This window comes from Hydra vulgaris, chromosome 09 (genome assembly GCF_038396675.1).
Source record: "Hydra vulgaris chromosome 09, alternate assembly HydraT2T_AEP".
NCBI lineage: Eukaryota > Metazoa > Cnidaria > Hydrozoa > Anthoathecata > Hydridae > Hydra > Hydra vulgaris.
In genome coordinates this window covers 3,070,020-3,092,500 of record NC_088928.1, presented here as the reverse complement: position 1 = coordinate 3,092,500, position 22,481 = coordinate 3,070,020, and the positions used below count along the sequence as shown (strand labels likewise).

Below are 22,481 nucleotides of genomic sequence, written 5' to 3'. Positions count from 1 at the left end.
TTCATGTCAGAAGATAATGAGCATGACATTAGTTTTGTGTACGAAGTTCATAAACAAGTTGTTATTTAATTAACAAAAGATCATCATAATATTTCAAAAGATTCTATTTTTTAGATGGCTGTGCTGCACAGTTTAAAAATTACAAGAACCTTTACAATATCTGTCTCCATAAAGATGATTTTGACATTGATGCAAAGTGGATATTTTTTGCTACATATCATGGTAAGTCACCATATGACGGTATTGGTGACACTGTAAAACGATTAACTGCAAATGCAAGTCTACATAGGCCCATAAATGACCAGATATTGAAATGTAATAAAATCTTTGACTACTGTATAAATAATATTAAAAGGATTGTTTTTTTCAAGATTGAAAAAGAAAGACTGACAGAAATGTGCACCACTTTGAAAAAACGATTTCAGCTAAGTAGAACAATTCCTGGAACTAAGAGTTATCTTAAGTTTAACCCAGAATTTATAGATACTATTAGGTTTAAACGAACAAGTAAAGATTTTAATATAACGGGCATGATTTCTTTTTCTGGTATTTAAAATATTCAACCTAATCAGCAAATTAACATTTAAATTTGGTGAAATTATTCTGTGTAAATATAGTACGTTTTATTAGATTGGTATGATAAATGAATTAGACCACTTTGACCATTGACGCATCTAAGCAAATCTTAACACAATCTTGACACTTTATATTTTTGTATTTTACTTTGTAAATAAATAAATAAAACAGAACAAGTACAAAAATATTTTTCAAAGACAATATTTTCAAAATTATCTTTGCATTATTGAAAATGTAAAATAAAGAAAACTTTTTTGTGAGAAAATGTGGGGCATGGCCCCAGTGCCACGACCCTCTGGTCATCTGGCCAAGAAACAATTTTAACATTTATCAGGACTACACAAATGTTGAAATTTTCAGAGTTCCAGTTTGTCTGGAAAGTAGTGAAAAATCTATCACAAGATTCCACTACAAAATGTGGGGCAATTGCCTTAATCTAACCCTAAATTTTTGGGATCCTGAAAACAGTTTTGACATGCACATTCGTTGGCACTACAGAAAAGCTGAAATTTTCAGAGCTCCAGCTAGTCTGGAAGGTTGTAAAAAATCAATTGTACTTTTCCGCCAAAAAAAAGGGGGGACTGAACTCCGTTATCCATATATGAAAAAATTTTTAAGAAAAAAAATCGAATATTTTTAATGTTATGTAACTTTAATCTTCCAAATAGACATTACAGTTTTGATGGAATAAGTGGGGCTTGCCCAATATCTGCTGAAATAAAACGATTATATTTCAGGATCTTCTTGGAGCCAGAGGCTAAAATTTTCAAGGAATTCTTATATTACTAAGTGCTCTTAACTGTATAAAAATGAGCAAAATCTGAGATGTATGGTGACATGACCTGGGTTATTTGACATGGAATTACCCTTTGATCAACCAAAACTCAATCTTGCATGGCTCTTTATTTTTCAAAGTTACATTTTACTGTTCTTTAATACTCAAAAATCTTCATTTTTTCTATAAAGATTGGTATTCTTTCCAATCTTCATGTTTTCTCAGATTATTTACAATTTATAGTTATTTATGGCTTTTTTCCCCAACATAATTGTATTGTCCTCATTAATTCTCATTTTCCTGCTTAGACAAGATAAACAACACATTAAAATTACTACTACATTGAAATTTAAACGCTTTTATAGTACCCCAAGACAAAGATGTTTTAAGGGTGGTTGAATTTTAAAAATCTAAGAAGTTATTAAATTAGTTAAATAAAAATTAAATATTAAATAAAGAATAAAATTTTTTTATGGGAAGTTGTTAAATCAGAAAGTTTAGTAAATCAAAAAATATTAAACAGTGTGCTGCACCTGTCTAATTACAACCCATTCTATCACTGAGAAGTGGAACCATGGCTCCCATTCTTCAGTCAATTAAGAATTGCTTTTTATTATTTCCATTTTAACTGATCATTCTTAATTAGCAACCTTTGAACAGTTTGATAATCATTCTTAATTAGCAACCTTTGAATAGTTTGAGCATTGGTGAACATTAGTAATTAAAATGTGATAAAGTTTGTTGATTAGTATTAGTTGAACTAAAGGTTTACCCATCCAGTTATGGTTTCGGTTATTTTATTTAAATTAGTTTTGACCACAAAAATATTAATTAACAATTAAAAGCTAATTTTTGACGTAAAATAATTTTATAATTAGTTATAAAAATGTTCAACATTTAGTAAAATTTGTTTAGATGTTGCTGGCAATGGCAGGTTGGGCTACTGGTTATAATGGCCAATTTCCATTTGATAAACCAGGAGACCAGTATGGAGAACATAATTATGTTGGTATGAGAGTTGTAAGTAAACCTTTGTAACTTGAAATAAATTTAATTATCTCCTATTATTTTGCTTTGATTGTCTTGAGTTGCTGTTAATTTAAATTGCTGTTAATTTAAGTTCTGCTATATGATTAATTTGATTTTATTAAGTTCTGTGCAATACTTGGAGGAAGTTGCATACCTTTAGCATACCTTATAGTTTGGGAGCTAACTCATTCTTTACCTGCATGTATTTTAGCTGCTTGTTTGATTATTTTTGGTTAGTACTATGCTCTTCATTTTTTTGACTGTCAATTATTTTTTAAAAAAGGTTTAATCATAGAATGTTTTTAGATAATGGTTGTGTTACAATATCTCAGTATATTCTTCTCGACCCAATTCTTATGTTTTTTATGATGATGTCTGTATTCAGCCTCATGAAGTTTTACAGCTGGAGGGACTGGTAAGGGGCTTATTTAAGGGACTTGGGAGTGGTAAGATGTGATTACATTAATAACTTTTTTTTTTTAATTGTTTAACAAATTTTAAATTATAATAATTTTTTTTTTAATGTTTAGTCCATTTTCATTTGATTGGTGGGGTTGGATGCTTTGTACAGGCTACTTTTTAGCATGCACATTTAGGTTACAAATATTTTGAGTTAATAAGGGGTTCAATTTTCTTTTTTTCAACACTTTCAATTATAATATACATATAGTAAATATAATTAACATTCTTATAATTTGCAACACTTTTCTCTCAATTTAGTGTGAAATGGGTTGGATTATTTGTAATTCTTTTTGTTGGACTTACTACAATTCATGATATGTGGCAGTTACTTGGTGATCTTACCTTACCTATTGTGAGAACTGTTATTTTACCTTATTGATAACTGTCATGAGTAAAAATAAAGCATTTAAAAAAATTAATTTATAATTTTATGTAGATAATTTTTTTATGTTATTAGTTAAGACTTAATTTTATTTTATATTAAATTAATGAGAGAATCTTATTTGCAAGTTAAGAGAGAATCTTATTAGCAAGTTAAGAGAGAGTGGGGATCAAAGACAGTTAAATATTATGGAAAAATCAATAAAATATAAAGAGTTACTTTTTTTAAGGTTTTTAAAAATATTAAAAATATTAGAAAAATGATAAATAAAGCTTTTAAAACTGTTAATTTTGGGAAAAGGAGGGCTTTCTGCAGATCTATATATATATATATATATATATATATATATATATATATATATATATATATATATATATATATATAATATATATATATATATATATATAATATATATATATATATATATATATATATATATATAATATTTATGTTATATATATATATATATATATATATATATATATTTATGTATATATATATATATATATATATATATATATATATATATATATTTATATTTATGTATATATATATATATATATATATATATATCTATATATATGTATCTATATATATATATATCTATATATATATATATATATATATATATATATATATATATATTATATATATATATATAATATATATATATATATATGTATATATACGTAAGTGTATATATATGAATAAAGAAAATATCTTTATATTATCATGTATAATATTGTATACTTGAAAGAGTGCTCAATAGATAAACTAGAGCTATATAATATATGTTACTGTTACCCGCAGTACCAGGAATTAGCTAAATGCTAATGTTTATAATATAATTTAATATTGCAACTCTGAGTTTCATGTGTTATCACAATCATCAGGCAAGTAGTAAAAATTTAAATTTGCTACGATTTGTTTAGTGGACGTTACAGTTTATATTTGTGTTTTAGATCGTTACGGGACGGAAATTGATTAGTAGTTAGGTTAATAATATTATTAATTTGTTTTTAGTTGGCTAATAATTGTGAAATAGTTATATGTTTAATGTTGTTTAAAATTTTTTTATGTGTTAATGTGTATTATTTGTGTGTTAAAAAATAATAAAATAAAAATAAGAAAATAAGAATTAAAATTGATATAAAAATGTACATAATATTATGAAATATATTACAAAAGCTGTGTATGTGAGTAATTTATTAGTTAGCCTAGAGATATATGGAGCAGATTAGTATAGTTATTTTTATTTATAGTTGTTAGTCAGGTTTGTAGCGAGCTTTGTAATTTTTTAATAAAAATTTATTTTCGTGGCGGCACTTTGATATAATTTCGGTTCTCTTATTTAACAGTTCTTCAGGTTTTGGATATGATATATTAGTAAATTTCTCATACAGACATAGTGGGCATCTTTTGGAAATATTTGAGTAGGGGGGTACTGATTTGAGAATAGACCATGTTAGCATAGGAGTTTCATTAAAATTGTTTTTTAAATCCCAGACATAGTTTGATAGAGCGGTCGAATTTTTGTATTTAATATTGTTGAATGATGATTTGTGGTTGTTGTATCTGGTTTTCCACTCACCTTCCGTTAATCCTATATAAACTTTGCTGGGTTGGTTTTTTGCTGCGATGATGCATTTATATATAATATTTGTTGATTTGCACTTACCATTCAGGGGGCATTCTGCTTTGTTTTGACAGTTGCATTTTGGATCATTATTTTCAATTCTAGGGAAGATAATTTTTTTGTTGTGGTTTTTTATAATTTTTTCTATATTTTCAGTGCAACTGTAGCTTACCTTTACAGTGTTTCTGTTTAAGATTTTGTGAAGTTTGTGTGTCTTAGGGAAGTTTTTTTCTAGTAAATACAAGAACATTTTTGCAACATTTTTGGGGACGTTTTTATTAAATGGGGGGTTGAACCATATGATATTGTGTTTACGATTTTTCGTGGGTATTTTTTGTTTGATCTGATATTTGAGGGAGTAGTTTTTGTATCCGCTATTTTTTAGTGCTTGTTCATATTCGTTTTTAGATTGATTATATATAACTTTGCTGTAGGAATTTTGTGATAGTCTGTTTGATATTGAAGTAGGTAAGTGTTTAATAATTTGTGGTGGGTGATTAGAAGATATGTGGATATATTGAAGATTATCGTTGGGTTTTTTGAAAGGCTTATGGGTGTTTCGGGCTAAATTGAAAGTTACATCAAGGAAGTTAACTGATTTAAGATTTGTTTTTATGTCTATTTGAAATCCAACGTCTTTAAACTTTTGGATTATATTTTTTCGGATTCGCTCCATTTCTTGGCTGTTAGAATTGCGTATTATCAACAAGACATCATCACGATAAAGCCCTATGTCGGTTTTTATAATTATATTAGATAATTTGTTGAGAATGTAGATCCCTACTAGTTCGCAAATTTCAGCGCCATCGTAGCTGCCCATTGTTACATCAAAATTTTCATGGTTCAATTTTTTTATCCATGTGTTATTGTTGTAGTAGAGGAGGGATTTTCGGCTATGTGTTATAATTCTAAGTTGTTCATCTGTTATTGTGGTGTGTTGTTTTGCAAAGGAAACAGCTTTATTAAATATTTCTGTAGTTATAGATGGATAAAATTCATTTATGTCGAATTGGATGAAGAGACAACTATTTTTGTCTTCTATGCCGTTGAACCAATTAATAACGTTGGTGGTATTTTTCCATTGGTTTACTTTTAGGCTGTTTCTTAAGTATGTGTTAGTAATGTCTAAGATTTTTTTGCTTATTATTCCGATTTCGCTTTTTGCCAGGTTAATGAGACGGCAAGCAGGTTTTGATTGAAAGTTTTCTTTATGGTCTTTTAAGGTGATAAATGCTGGAGATTTTGCTAGGTATTCTATTCGGTTATTTAAATTTAGTTTTAAAGCTATTTGGTTGGCTTCTAGGTTGACTGATTTTTCTAAATTAGCCGGTGCTTTTTTATAGGTTTTTGTAACATTTTTGTTCATCAGTTTATTGTAACTTTCAGCAGACATTTTATATAGATTATTGGTTTTATCAGCAAATACGTGAACTTCTTTGCTGGTTATAATTTTAAGGATATCTTTTTTTATTTTTGTTTGAAATTGATCGTTTATGTTTCTGAATTTAATAGATTTTACTAAATTTAAAAGGTCATTCTCAAAGTCGTTTAGCTCGGTACATTGAGGGGGTGTTAATTTTGATTTAAAACCCTAATTATCGTTTGTTTCATTGTTTTGTTCGTTTTTCAGGAAAAAATGAGTTTTCCAACAAACTCTTTTTATGAAACTTTCTATTTTTTCTACTAATTTGATATTATAATTTGTTTTTCCCGTTGTGGGTATGTAAGACACACAAACTTCACAAAATCTTAAACAGAAACACTGTAAAGGTAAGCTACAGTTGCACTGAAAATATAGAAAAAATTATAAAAAACCACAACAAAAAAATTATCTTCCCTAGAATTGAAAATAATGATCCAAAATGCAACTGTCAAAACAAAGCAGAATGCCCCCTGAATGGTAAGTGCAAATCAACAAATATTATATATAAATGCATCATCGCAGCAAAAAACCAACCCAGCAAAGTTTATATAGGATTAACGGAAGGTGAGTGGAAAACCAGATACAACAACCACAAATCATCATTCAACAATATTAAATACAAAAATTCGACCGCTCTATCAAACTATGTCTGGGATTTAAAAAACAATTTTAATGAAACTCCTATGCTAACATGGTCTATTCTCAAATCAGTACCCCCCTACTCAAATATTTCCAAAAGATGCCCACTATGTCTGTATGAGAAATTTACTAATATATCATATCCAAAACCTGAAGAACTGTTAAATAAGAGAACCGAAATTATATCAAAGTGCCGCCACGAAAATAAATTTTTATTAAAAAATTACAAAGCTCGCTACAAACCTGACTAACAACTATAAATAAAAATAACTATACTAATCTGCTCCATATATCTCTAGGCTAACTAATAAATTACTCACATACACAGCTTTTGTAATATATTTCATAATATTATGTACATTTTTATATCAATTTTAATTCTTATTTTCTTATTTTTATTTTATTATTTTTTAACACACAAATAATACACATTAACACATAAAAAAATTTTAAACAACATTAAACATATAACTATTTCACAATTATTAGCCAACTAAAAACAAATTAATAATATTATTAACCTAACTACTAATCAATTTCCGTCCCGTAACGATCTAAAACACAAATATAAACTGTAACGTCCACTAAACAAATCGTAGCAAATTTAAATTTTTACTACTTGCCTGATGATTGTGATAACACATGAAACTCAGAGTTGCAATATTAAATTATATTATAAACATTAGCATTTAGCTAATTCCTGGTACTGCGGGTAACAGTAACATATATATTATATATATATATATATATATATATATATATATATATATATATATATATATATATATATATATATATATATATACAGCTGCGGACAAAACTACGTGAACGATTGCAAATAGTTTTTTTTAATGAAATTTTCAATGTCTTAAAATAAGTTTATAGTTTAATACTATATATGGTTGGATAGAGCGTTTTTTGCTCTATAAGACTGTGTAAAGTGTATTCTCTAATAATTTGTTTAAAATTAAACATATCTAAATGTTCAAAAACATCAAATATTTTGCGCGACAAAACCACGTAAACAATTATACAAACGTAAAAGAATAATTTTACTAACATCAACAAATAATAGATTCTAAAAAAAAAAAATCATTAATATTTAGTTGCATAGCCTTTAGAATCGATAACGGCCTTGCACCGTCTTGGCATAGATTCTACAAGAGTTTCTAGTAACTGTTTTGGTAATGCCTCCCATTCATACTGTACGGCTCGAAAAAGTTCATCCGGTTTTTGAAATTTGCGACCTCCCAAGCGTCGCTCAACTTCAATCCATAAATTTTCGATTGGATTTAAGTCGGGAGATTGGGCAGGCCACTTCAAAACCGTTATGCTATTATTTATGAGCCAATTTTTTACAGTCAAAGCTGTATGTTTAGGGTCATTATCATGTTGATAAACCCAATTGTGAGGCATTTTTTCTAAAGCGTGTGGCAACATTTGATTAGATAATATTTCCCTGTACTGTAGTTGGTCCATTATACCGTTTACACGGTACAACGGACCAATTCCAGCCCAGGAGAAACACCCCCAAACCATTATATTGCCACCCCCAAATTTTACAGTTCCTATTGTATACTCTTTTGCAAATCTTTTACCTACTGGACGCCTAACATAACCTCGACCGTCGCTGCAAACCATGTTAAATTTACTTTCATCCGACCACAAAACTGTTTTCCAATTTTCAACCGTCCAGTTTAAGTGATCTTTAGCGAACTGTAGGCGATCTTTGACGTGCCTGGGCTTAAGGAATGGTTTCTTTGCAGGTCTGCGCCCATAAAGACCTCCTTCGTTTAAATGCCTTTGAATCGTTCGTGTGCTTACGTTTTCCATGCCTGTTTGCAGACGAATTTCAGGGGCTGTCAAATGTGGATTCTCAAGAGATTTTCGCACAATTTTTCGATCAGTACTAAAAAATAAAATGTTAAACATTAAAATTAACATTAACATTAATATTATTAAGATTAAATATTAAAAAAAATAAAATTAAAGGAATATTACCGCTTATCCGTAATACGTGGACGACCACCTTAACGATCTTTTTGCTCTTTTCTCGGTGTATAATTTTATGTATTCCACCTTTTGACATCTTCACATGAGCTGCAATTTGCCCAATGGACCATTTTTCTTCTTTGCGCAAACGCAAAACCAAGCTTTCAATTTTTGAATCAGTTTGACGAACCATTATAGTTTAATTTTTTAAATTTTTTGATGTTAAACAGAATAATCTTGAGAAATTTAAATGATTGTAAGTTCTTAGAATACCAAAACCACATGAACGATTTTTAAAAGCACTGATTTCGATGTGAATATAATATAATTTGCATCAAAAATGACGCTTTTATAAATCGTTCACGTGGTTTTGTCGCTCAAAATTTTCGAAATTATTTTAACGTTTATACATGTATGATTTTATACGTATTATTAAAGAATACACTTTACACAATCTTAGAGCAAAAAACGCTCTATCCAATCATATATAGTATTAGAGAAAAAACTTTTTTTAAGGTATTGAAACTTTTGTTTTAAAAAACTATCTGCAATCGTTCATGTAGTTTTGTCCGCAACTGTATATATATATATATATATATATATATATATATATATATATATATATATATATATATATATATTATATATATATATATATATATATATATATATATATATATATATATATATATATATATATATATATATATATATACATATATACACAGTCCCTGGCCAAATTATTAGACGCACTCGAGTTTTTTTAAGAATTTATCGCATTATACCAGTTTATATGCAGTTTAATGCATTCGCATTTAAACATAATTTAATGCATTTACATTTAAACATGGATGTGATGGATTTTTATGTTGGAAATTTATTTTACAATTTGTGTTTGTATGTATTTTCCATATATGGTATTACAGTGTGAGTCAATTAGTGCATTAACGCATACAAGTCAAAAGCTGCTCCAGTCTCGTTTGCGATGGCTTCAGTTGTGGATGTGTTTATCTGAAGTGTTTGTTTATTTAGCAGTTTTACAGTACATATTACGCATTGAACTGTTTATTTCGTGTGCAACATTTATAAATAATAATAAGTTTGAACACTTTATGCATGGGCAAAAAAGCTGAAATAAAGGCCCTTGTGAATGCTAAAGTACTTTCAAATCGCAAAATATCATGAAGATTGGAGATATCTGAAGCTAGTATATGGCGCATAAAACAGAAAATTGAGTCAGGGGAATAATTGATCCCAAAAGGAAAGAAAAAATGCAGCAGAAAGCCTGTTTTCACTCCAAGGGCAGAAAGATCTTTAAAGAAAGTTTGCCTTGAAAACAGATTTGCTACCACAAAACTGATAACATCGCAACTCCAAGGTATTAATGTGAATGCTTCTGTACGCACTGTTCGAAGAAAATTAATAGATTTAGATTTTAAGGCCTGTCGCCCTGCGGCCCTGCCAGGAAGCCCAAGTTAACACCTGCAATAAAAGCAAAGCGTCTGATGTGGGCCAAACAGTTCCGTGATAAAGATCTGGACTTCTGGAGATCGGTAAGTTGTTGCAATTTCTTTACAATTTCTTCACAAATAATGCATTTAACCTTTTTCTATGATGACAGAAGACCAGCTCAAATGTTTAGTGTTTTTTGTTGGTATTTTTGACAGGTCTGCTTCAGTGATGAAAGCACATTTGAAATTTTGCAAAACAAAGCTCAGTTTGTGCGTCGTTGTCACAGAGAAAAATTTCATCCTGACTGTGTTGTTCAGACTGTGAAGCACCCTACAAAAGTGATGGTTTTGTCAGTCATCAGCGGCAAAGGCACTGGACGTCTGTACGTGGTAAATGGTATGATGAAGCAAGATCAGTACAAAAATGTCTTGCAAAATCGGTTGATTCTGCAGCTCCAAAAATGGTTTCCAAATGGGGAACCATTCACTTTTATGCAAGATGGAGCTCCCTGCCATACAGCTCGATCTGTCAAAGCTTTTTTGGCAGAGCAAAATATTCCTCTGTTGGATTGGCCAGGTAATAGCCCGGATCTGAACCCCATAGAAAACATTTGGGAGTTGATGAAAAGAGAAGTGGCTAAAGATGTCATTACAAACAAACCTCAACTCATAGAAAGAATAATTTATGTCTGGAATCATCATCCTCAAATGCAGGAGACGGTACCGTCCTGCATTGACAACATGTCGTGCAGAGTTAAAGCTCTTCTAGTGGCTAAAGGCGGCTCAACAAAATATTGACATTTAAATATATTTATGTCTGTTTTTTTTAAAGAGTCAATAAATACATATCGTTCTTTCATAATATTGTTTTATTTGTAATATAATATAGATAATCAAATGGATAAGCAAAAAACATATATTGTACCTGGTAAATACATAATTCCTGTATGGTATCACAAGATAATTTCCATTTTTCATAAAATTTTCTAGTGCGTCTAATAATTTGGCCAGGGAATGTATATATACATTTGATCTATAGCATTTATTTCTGTTTTCTGTTAAAAAGAATTATTATATAGTTTTAAAATTTTTTATGTCAACGTGCCTGTGTTGCTGAGTGGTTAGTACCATGGTTCGAGTCCTACCACTGATGATTTTTTTTAAAAATTTTTTTAGATTTTTTTAAATAAAATATACTTGTGAAGTTTTATAGAGATTATATACAAACATATGTAACAATATTTATACACTTTAACAAACGAAAAGATTTTTTTCAAAAGGCTAGAAATTCTAAAAATTTATTGCTTATGTGTCGTGATTAAGATACTTATGTTATTTTAGTTTTACATTTCAAGTTTTTTTACAACTAAGTTGAGTTTGTGCAAGGAAAATGAGTATACAACATGTTTATATACAGAATATAAAATATATAGAACTATAAAGTTGTTTTGATTTGCATTATAAATAACAAAAAATAAGCAAGATGATGATTTGAACTTGCCACATGGCGACCTTAAATGTTTTAAACAGTAAGGGGGTTTAAAAAGTTTGTTTTTAATAAGAACATAATTTCAAATTCTTATTTTATATTTAAATTAAACCATTTTATTAAATATATTATTTTAAAAATAATTAAAACTTAAAATTATTTAATATTGATGTAATAGGGAAATTTAGAGTATTACAGCCATTACACCACGCCCCCGTTAAACATTCTAAACCGAGTGCGCAACAATTACAGAATTTAGATTACCATCAAAATAGAATTATACTCCATTATTTTTTGGCTTACCTTTTAGATTAGGGATTGTCCATAAATTATGCAACACTAAATTTCACTGACGAAAAAAACAAAAAAGATCAAATTTTTCTCACGCAGAGTCGTAAGTTAAATAAAAAATCAAAATTGCTCATTGAGTTTCATGAAAATCGCCACCTAAATGAACTTAAGATCTCCTTCTTCTTTTTTTAAATAAATTTAGCATTGCATAATTTATGGATGATCCCTTAGCGTTTTATAGTCTATAGTTTTTAATGGTCTAAGATCTTCTTAGTTCTGTCATTTGTAGCATTGCGTACAAACATCTGTAAGTGTAAACATCTTGCATATGTTGCACTAAACCACTGAGCTATCAATGATATGTGTTTAGTAGAAAAACAAACCTAATTATAAATCTCTTATATGCTCTAGGTATGTGGAAAAGATGTGCATGTTAATTTGGTCTTAAAGCAATTTTTCAAAATGAATTATTTTATGTAAAAATAATGAAATAAACAAATAATAGGTATAGAAATGATCGGTGTGGAATAAATGTATAGAAATGGTAGGTTTGGTAAAGATCCGTATTTTATGGGTCCGGAAAACTAGGATATATATATAAGGAAAATGTATAGAAAAGGTCAGTGTGGAATACGCTTACAAAGACCCGTATTTTTACGGGTCAGATCAGCTAATATATATATATATATATATATATATATATATATATATATATATATATATATATATATATATATATATATATATATATATATATATATATATACATATATATATATATATATATATATATATATATATTATATATATATATATATATATATATATATATATATATATATATATATATACATACACTGAGGCATATTTGTTTAGACGCATCTATTTTTTTCTCTTTGTCTTAATTTTTTTCTATGAATTGTCAACTGATATGCATGCAAGTTATTATCAAAATAATTGTTGTGTTGTGGGCTAATAAAAACCACAAAAAAACTTTTCTATGTCTCTTTATTAACATGAGAGTATGTTTGACATACAAAAGTACATTTTTAAATTGGAATATATCTATAGACGCAGTCATATTTTTGACATTAAAAGACGGAAATTAGTAATGCCTATGTCCTCCATTACACTGGATCACCTAAAAAATTCTGCCTTTCATTGACTCCACTAGTCGTTGAAGTGTAGTTTGAACCAACTCGGACCATGCTTCAAGGATTTTACACTTTAACTCAGTAACAGTTTTAAATTGGTGTCCGGCTGCTTTAGCGTCATAAACTTTTCTTGATAACATTCCCCACACGTTCTCGATTGGATTTAAGTCTGGGCTACAAGCTGGCCATTCGAGAACCGGGATGTTGTGGTCTTTAAACCATTTCATAGAATGCCTAGATGTGTGAATTGCAGCATTATCTTGCTGAAATATCGCATTATCGTCCATGTTTTCATCCATATAAGTTATGAGAACATCATCCAACATTTCTGTATACTTTATTGAGTTCATTTTAGGTAAACCACAACACAGAGTCAATTTTCCTGAATAAGAAAATCCACCCCAAACCATTAAACTTCCTCCTCCATAGTTTCGTTTTGTTTGTGGGTCATTTATTCCTCTTAGATCATGTCAATAACAACTGTAAGAGTCCGGACCATCTAAATTGAGCTTTTTTTCATCTGAAAATATTACGTTTTGCCACTCATGAGTCCAATGCATATGGTTTTTAGCAAACTGTAATCTAGCAATTTTATGGTGTTTTTTTAACATTGGTTTTTGGTGTGGTTTCTTCCACTTTACATTTGGTTTTGTACGTTGAATATGTGCAACATGTTTATTGGTGACAGGCAATAATAATTTATCCTTTATTTGTGTTGCATTCGATTTATTTTTGGTTGCTTCGAAGCGAATTCAATTAGTTTGCCGATTTGTTAATACTTTGTTGCCGTTTGTTGCTTTTTTTACACCGTAATTGTCACCTTTTGCAATGTAGTTTTGTACAACATGGTCAGATCTTCCAATTTTTCTTCCTATTTCTCGTATAGAAAGTGCTGGTGAGATTTCTGAGCCACAATATAAACTAATTTGTATTTTTTCAGTATCTGTCAAATACTTTCCTTTAGGCATTTCGTAAAATGCAATAAAAATGATGCTGGAAAAGCAAAAGATCAAATTACACTAAAATTTAACAATTTACTTGTGTAAAAGTGATTAAAAATCAATAATTACCGTTATTAACCTGATTGCGTCTATAGATATATTCCAATTAAAAAATGTGCTTTTGTATATCAAACATACTCTCATGTTAATAAAGACACATAGAAAAAATTTTTTTGTGATTTTTATTAGCCCACAACACAACAATTATTTTGATAATAACTTGCATGCATATCAGTTGACAATTCATAGAAAAAAATTAAGACAAAGAGAAAAAAATTGATGCGTCTAAACGAATATGCCTCAGTGTATATATATATACCTATAGTATTACTTATGGGGACAGATTTTACAAAAAAACTAATACTTATAAGAACATTAGCATTGTCAGGGACATTTTTGTGTACCCGTTAATTTTTTGTACCCGTAAGCATTTTTTTTTAGTAAAAAAATGTCCCTTTAAACAACTTTTATAAAAAAACGGAAAGTAAATACATTGATTATCAAATAGCCTGACTCGAAACGGAGTGCTGCTACATAGACTGAGGTTTTGGTTTGGGTCAGCATCAAGGTTAGGCTTAGGGTTAGGGTTAGGGCAAGATTCAAATATGATTATATAACTGTAATTAATTGTTTTTGTAAATAGATGAAAATAAAAATGAAATATTATATATTATAAATAAATAAAAATAAAAAAAATAAAAATATAAAATATACTTTTATGATAAAATAATTGATTGAAATATGTATAAAGAAAAATAGAAATAAATTAAAAAAAAAAAATGTATATATATAAATATGATAAAAATATTATAAAAAAAGGAAAAAAAAATACATAATGAAAATAAAAAAAACATGTCCCCGTAAACGCTGACTAGGAGTGTATACATATAACAGTTAATCTACTTAAGATATATTTTGGATAAGTTCTGATTGATTTTTTTTTAGATGACAATCTTCAAACATTTTCTCGCTCGTGTAATTGGTTTAATAATTCTTCCAATTGCAGTTTATTTATTTTTTTTTGGTTTGCACTTTCAGTCACTACCATATAGGTAAATTGTTTTTTATTTTAAAACTTTAAAAAATATTTCAACAGAGTGTATATCCTTGTAAGAACACACACACTTATGTTATTAAAAATGATGACAAATTTTTTACAGCGACAAAAAAGTTTGTTTTGATAAACTAAGTAGTTAAGTAGTCACTTTAGAACTCGGGGTAAAAGGGAAAGTTTAAAATGTTGGAATTTTGGGAGAGATTGTATTTGTGCATATTTTTCCAAGTAATGCACAGTGGTGCAAAACCTCAAAAAAACTTTCATTAAAAAAGTGCAGAAGTTATATTAAATTTTTTTTTTTAAATTATTCATAAACTAAAATATTTTTTTTGCCATTATGTTTAAGATATCTTAACCTCTATGTCAAAAAGATTTCACTTACTTAAAGTGAAAACTTTCAAAAATTACTATTAAAAAATGCAAAAAATGCAGCTTTTTGTAATTTTGAATTGTTCGTTTAAAAGACATCCTTCTCAAGCTAATCTAACTCAATCTTTATTAAGTTCTGGTTATGGTAGTACCTCATAAAAAAATTCAGCTGCATATATTCATGCATTATGATAAGTTTTAAGCTACAAACTCGCAACCTTTTTTGCTCTAATATTCTCAATGTTTATAATTCATATAAAATATATATAAATGCCAAAAATTTAAAAATTTTTTATACCAATAATTAAGTCATTTTGCTAGGTTAAAAAAATTTGCTTTTTTGTTTTAAATGATTTAATACGTTCTTATTTAAAGCGTGAATTTTTTGAAAAAAGGCATTTTTTCATGTATTTTATTATACCGCCCGAGGGGTAGAAACTTTTTTTATTATATTTTCCTATAATACAAATGGTATATGACACTCTGAAAATTCAGTTCAAATTATCAAGTTTTTTAGTTTTTATAACAATTTTAAAGTCGAGTACTTTTGATGCATTTGGCGATTGTTAACAACAATTTTTTTTAGTATTATTGGAATGGCTTTATTTATTTCCATAGACACGAATTTTCTATTTTAATTAGTTACACAAAAAAAATATAATATGAATAAGATCGTGGTGCAAAGACAAAAATAATATTTATAAATTTATATTAAAATAACATTTATCAAAATACTAATTTATTTAAAATTACTATGTTAGTTTATTAATATTAATCATAATAGTACTCAGGCAAATCAACATCACTATTTTTTAAGTCTTGTAATAATCCAATAAAAGAAGCTCTTTCTTCTTCGTCTGCCTCTACTTCCTTATCAATCTCTTCTTCTTTGTTTGCCTCTTCTTCCTTACCGGTCTCTTCTTCTTTGTTTGCCTATTCTTCCTTATCGGTCTCTTTTTCTTTATCACTCTTCTTCTTCAACCAAGTTTTTCTCCTTCCAAGTCACTTTGCCTGGTTAAATTTACTTTTTTGAAATAAATAATTTGTTTTTTTAGTAAAAAGACATTTTTTCATGATTTTTATCTATTTTAAAGTCAAGAACTGTTGATGCATTTGGTGGTTTTTGAATCACTTTTATTTCAATAGAAACAAATTTTTTATTAGGTATACACATTTTATTTTGCACATTTCCCCAAAAACCACTACAAAAAAGATACAAATAATGATTTTCTATAACTTTGTTGTTAATAAGATGAGTTTTTATTATTCATTTTTTGTTGTTGTTGTTGTTGTTAATTCACCTCCCCAAGGCTGAGAAGGCCACTACAGACAAGGAGGCTACCTAATTGTGGTTATAACCCTCTCTCAACTCTATAACTCTGAAACACGAAGCTTGATGAACAAGGCTGTTGGGCGAAGAAGCAAGTTTAGGGCGGTACTACTAGGGAAATGGTGGGGATCGAACTCTTGCTTATAAAGCAAGCGCTCTACCACTACACACTACCGCGTATACCGCATATTTTAGAAATGTTAGTAAAATTAACTGACTTGAACATATAAAAAAATATATAAATTCATCATGAAGTGTTATTGCTGAAAAATGCAGAACTTTACTAACAGAAAAACAAAAGTCTTATTATGACCTTAACTTAAAAGAAAATCAACTTTTCAAAATACGTCTTTTTACTTTCCTTAACCAATGTAAATTGAAAATGATCAAATACTAATGTTGGAAATTCCGTTTCCTAATGTGCGTGTTCAATTGACTGAAGGGTTTTTTAATCAACAAACCGATTACTGCAAGAAACAGTGCTATCCACCCTTTTTCTATATGTAGCAGTATTTTTTGGTATTTTGTTGCGGTATTTACTCTCGATTACTCAAACAAAAAAATAAGAGGTTTTTTATTTTATTAAATTAATGTTTTTTTATCAATAAATAGTATTAATAAATAAATGTTATGTATCTATAAATGCTGTCATTAAATATAAATACAAATATTTATAATTATATGTCATTAATTTATAAATGCTATTTTGAATAAACTTCTTTTATAAAGGTCCAAAATACAAATGCTGGGATAAGAAAGAGTATCAAACTAAATAACGAGCTTTGTCTAATTTATCAAAAACTACTCATATTGAGAAGCTCTTATTAGTGGCTTCTGCTAAAGCAATGAAAAAACCAGATTTGGCATACGTCTGTGAAGTCGAGAAAATAACGAACCAAATAAATAAGCAAGTTGAAGAAGAAGAAGAGAGTGATAAAGAAGAAGAGGTTGATAAGGAAGAAGAGGAAGACGAAGAAGAAAGAGCTTTTTTTATTGGATTATTACAAGACTTGAAAAATATTACTAACTAATGCAATTACAACTGTTTAAATAGAAATTTAAGTGATGTTGATTTGCCTGAGTACTATTATGATTAATATTAATAAACTAACATAGTAATTTTAAATAAATTAATATTTTGATAAATGTTTTTTTTTTATATAAATTTATAAATATTATTTCTTTCTTTGCACCATAATCTTATTCATATTATATTATTTTTTAAAAGAGGTTGTCTATAAATTACGTCATGCAATTTTCAACTAGCTTTGACCTCCCCCCCCATCACAAAATCGTAACACTTGTAAAGCAAGTTTTGTATGAGTTGTCACAAAACCACTAATAATACCGATTCCAATAATACTCAAAAAAATTGTTGTTAACAATCGGCAAATGCATCAAAAGTACTTGACTTTAAAATTGTTATAAAAGCTAAAAAATTAAATAATTTGAACTGAATATTTTTAAAAGTGTCATATACCATTTGTATTATAGGAAAATGAAATAAAAAATGTTTCTACCCCTCGGGCGGTATTATAAAATACATGAAAAAATTGTCCTTCCTTATCATGGTGCGAATATATGTTCAGAGTATGTTTCAAACATGGATCTCCTGCTTCTAAAGCAAGCGCTCTACTGCGCCACGGCCGCAATATAAAATCATTTAAAACAAAAAAGTAAATTTTTTTAACCTAACAACATGACTTAATTATTGGTATTTATAAAAAAATTTTAAATTTTTCGCATTTATATATATTTTGTACGAATTATAAACATTGAGAATATTGGAGCAAAAAAAGGTTGCAAGTTTGTAGCTTAAAACTTATCATAATACATGAATATATGCAGCTGAATTTTTTTATGTGGTATTACCATAACTTGAACTTAACAAAGATTGAGTTAGATTAGCTTGAGAAGGATGTCTTTTAATCTATGTACAAGTCCTGTTAATAAACATAAATAACTAACGTACATATTTTTAGATAATATAAGCAGTATAATTCATTTAAAAAAAATAAAAAATAAATTTTATGTTTTAAAAAATTTTGAATTGTGGCCAATTTTTTGAGGTTTTGCGCCACTGTGCAATGTTTTTAATTTTCAATTTTTTGTTTGTTGATATTTTTAATTTTTTTGATCAAAATGTTGGCTTTTTTTGAAAAGGAGTTCATTAGTCATATTTATCGAAGTCATTTTCATCACTTGTATTTAATTCTAATCAAATCTAATTTTCAAAAAAAGAAAAAACTAGACAAAAAACTAAGCAGCTCTTTTTATTATTCGAATGAAATGAAAATGAAAATATTTTTCTCTAATCTATCGTTAGGATTTAACTTTATAAAGAACCACATGCATAAATTTGTTTTCATCTTTAGATGCTTGCAGTATCTTGTATACAAAAGATTTGATTTGCTCATTTCTGGCATTAGGAATAAGCCAAAAGTTGAGGTCCTTTTTTGCTAAAAAAAATCTAAATTCGAAGTTCATTTAAAATAAAATTATATCATTTAACTGTCAAATTTTGTTTTATAATGTTTAAAAAAATAAGCAAGTTAAGACCTTAATGGCAAAATCATATAATTGAATACATATTTTCTAACAAATAGTCAGAGTTATTGTTACTTAAGGTCAGTTTCCACTCATCTGTTTTTCTATGGGAACTGTAAGGGAATGCAAAAATACTTAAGGATGCTTTTGATTAAGTTTTGCTTCTGATAAATTAAAATTTATGCTATGCATGTTCATGTAATTGTTTTTCCATTTCCTGTTTAAATAGAAAAAGGGATGAGTGGAAACTTACCTTAAGATATATTTTTAATTGATTTTCATGTGTTGTTACTTAAAGACGTTTTTAATTGCTTTTCATGTGTTGTTACTTGTATATGCTTTTTAATTGCTTTTTATGTGTTGTTGACCTCAACTTAAAGGCATTTTTAAATTGCTTTTTAACCTAATAAGTTATTAATGTGTAGTTTCCCATATTATCAAAAACTTTTAATAAGTTGTAATTGCATTAGTTAGTAAACAGCAAAAACAAACAGCGCAACTTATAAACTGCTTTCTAAGTTTTTGATGTTTTGGAGTTTTTCTTTGTATTTTACTTTTTTTTCTTTGCATTTTACTTTTAACACATTATGAAGATTATATTAAGTTATTTCAAGAAGTTGAATTCTACAATATTATGTTTTAGTGGACCAGGAGATGGTTTCTTTAGTTCTTCTTTTCAATCTACTTTGCAGGGAAATCAACTCTATAGAGCACGATTGCCTGGGGGTATGCATTGATTTTTATTTTTAAATTTTGTTTTAGCATAGTCTGCATTACAGTTATTAATGGTGGTTAAAACTCTCCCATCTTAATTGTTAACCAATGTTAAGCTTTTTTGCTATGGGTTGTTTTATTTTTTATTATTGATAACATTATCTTGTTCTGTTTTTTTTGGCTTGTACTCCTTGTTGTTTTGATTGATTTTATTATATAAATATTGGGTGTGGCAAAAAATAATTAGAAAAATAAAAAAATAAACAAATAAAATAAACAAATAAAACTAAATTATATATGCCTTATTATTGTCTATGACTGTTTGATTCTGAGTCAAATCACGAGCAACTCAAACACCTTGTTTTGAGCAATAACAGAACTGATTCAGATAATGTAAAATAGTGATGTTACAACACCCATGAAACCTTGCCAAGTCAGGTGCAGGTTGCAATGGGTTACTCTCTATTAGCTCTTTTTATTGGTCTAGATCCAACTTCAGAGGATGTGTAGGCCTGATTTTATCTTCTTTTTCATTGAAAGTTTATTTCATTGCAATGTTTGAACCAATTTGATGCTGTAGCATGTGACACAGAGGGATGAGCTATTGCACCACTAATTTTTTGAGCAGCTTCTTTAGCAGAATGGGTTATTTGGTATTCATATAACAGATAATGCCATTTTTTAAGCAAATTTTTTTTCTTTTATTAATGAAATGTTGTAAATTTTTTTTTTTTTTACATATTTTCAGAACTTGCTTATGGCGCTGTTGTAACGCTAAAAAACTACAAAACAGCTGGCGTTCTGCTGCACTCACATCATCATCTTTATCCAAAAGAGCATCCACCAGAGCAGCAACAAGTATTTTTTAAGTTTGGATGCAGTTTTTAATTGAAGTTTTTATTTTTTATTTAGTTTAAATTTTTAATTTGATTTTTTCAACTTAGTTTTCTTTCTTAATTTAGATTACTGGCTATTCACACAAAGATTCTAACAATGACTGGATGATTCATAAGCCTAACAAGCTATACAGTAATCTTTTATTTTATCTCAATGTTGAAATATAATTAAGTATTATTTATAAGGATTAATATATATTATAAATTAATAAATATATTATAAAAAATTAGAAATATATTTTAAGATGAATCCGATCCTGTTGAATATGTTTATGATGGTGACCTAGTTGTTCTACAACATGTAATGTAAGTGCAAGTTGTTCATAACTTATTATGATGTCATTTGATTTTTTTGGGAGGAGATTTTTGAGGAGGAAGTTTAGTTAGTTGAATTTTATTGTATTTGAATTAAACCAACTTCATTATAAATATTAAAAATTTTTTATTATTAAAAATAAGTAAATAAGTTATTCTAAATTATAAATTATAAATTTTAAATTATAAATTTTTATATCTATATTATCTAAATTATAAATTTTTATCATATAAATTATAAATTTTATATCTATAATATCTAAATTATAAATTTTTTATTATTAAAAATAAGTAAATAAGTTATACTGATATTCACATTTATTTGATTTGCTGTAGGACTAAAAGAAACTTACATTCTCATAGAGAGAAAGCTCCCATTAGCAAAAATTTACAACAAGTATCTGGCTATGGAGAGGTAAAAAGGGTAGATATTTCCTTCAAAATCTAAATTCTACTATTATTTTTAGATTTTTTATTTATTTTTAGAATGGAGTTGGTGATGCAAATGATTATTGGCGTATTGAAATTTACAAAAATCCAGGAAAAAATGGACGTGTTAGTACAGTTAAAACTGTGTTCAAGCTGATACATGTTAATACAAAATGTGCTTTGCAAGAAACAGACCAACTTTTGCCAAAATGGTAAAAATGATTAGTGTATGGAGTAAAATTGACGCAAATCAATAATAATATTTTTTTGATTGCTGACCAAATTAATGAAATAAAACAAATACATAAAAAAAATACTTGAAAGTAAAAATAATACTAGAAAAATAATTGTTTCCTTTGTTTAAATATGTCACAATAATTGGTTTGTTATTTTCTGGTCTGTTTTCTTTAAAATTTGTAAGAGAGTAGTAAATTTTTTTGAACACTTTTGTAAAATTTTTCCAAGCTTTAAGGTTTGACTTTTATTTTTCCAACATCACCAGCTTTGAGGTTTATTTTTCCAAC

At 27.8% G+C, this 22,481-nt stretch overlaps 1 protein-coding gene across 2 annotated transcripts in view; it reads left to right on the top strand.

Moving 5' to 3' along the window:
• The window catches only part of LOC100208416 (protein O-mannosyl-transferase 2), a 73,688-nt gene that overhangs the window by 26,620 nt on the left and 24,587 nt on the right, over positions 1-22,481 (top strand). For both annotated transcript variants that reach the window (XM_065804500.1, XM_065804501.1), the window contains exons 3-14: positions 2,267-2,371; positions 2,504-2,612; positions 2,687-2,795; positions 2,911-2,976; positions 3,101-3,194; positions 15,246-15,352; positions 20,247-20,329; positions 21,066-21,175; positions 21,280-21,346; positions 21,459-21,519; positions 21,865-21,943; positions 22,015-22,169. In XM_065804500.1, coding sequence (XP_065660572.1) covers positions 2,267-2,371; positions 2,504-2,612; positions 2,687-2,795; positions 2,911-2,976; positions 3,101-3,194; positions 15,246-15,352; positions 20,247-20,329; positions 21,066-21,175; positions 21,280-21,346; positions 21,459-21,519; positions 21,865-21,943; positions 22,015-22,169 — 1,145 coding nt within the window. The remainder of the gene's footprint in view (positions 1-2,266; positions 2,372-2,503; positions 2,613-2,686; positions 2,796-2,910; positions 2,977-3,100; positions 3,195-15,245; positions 15,353-20,246; positions 20,330-21,065; positions 21,176-21,279; positions 21,347-21,458; positions 21,520-21,864; positions 21,944-22,014; positions 22,170-22,481) is intronic.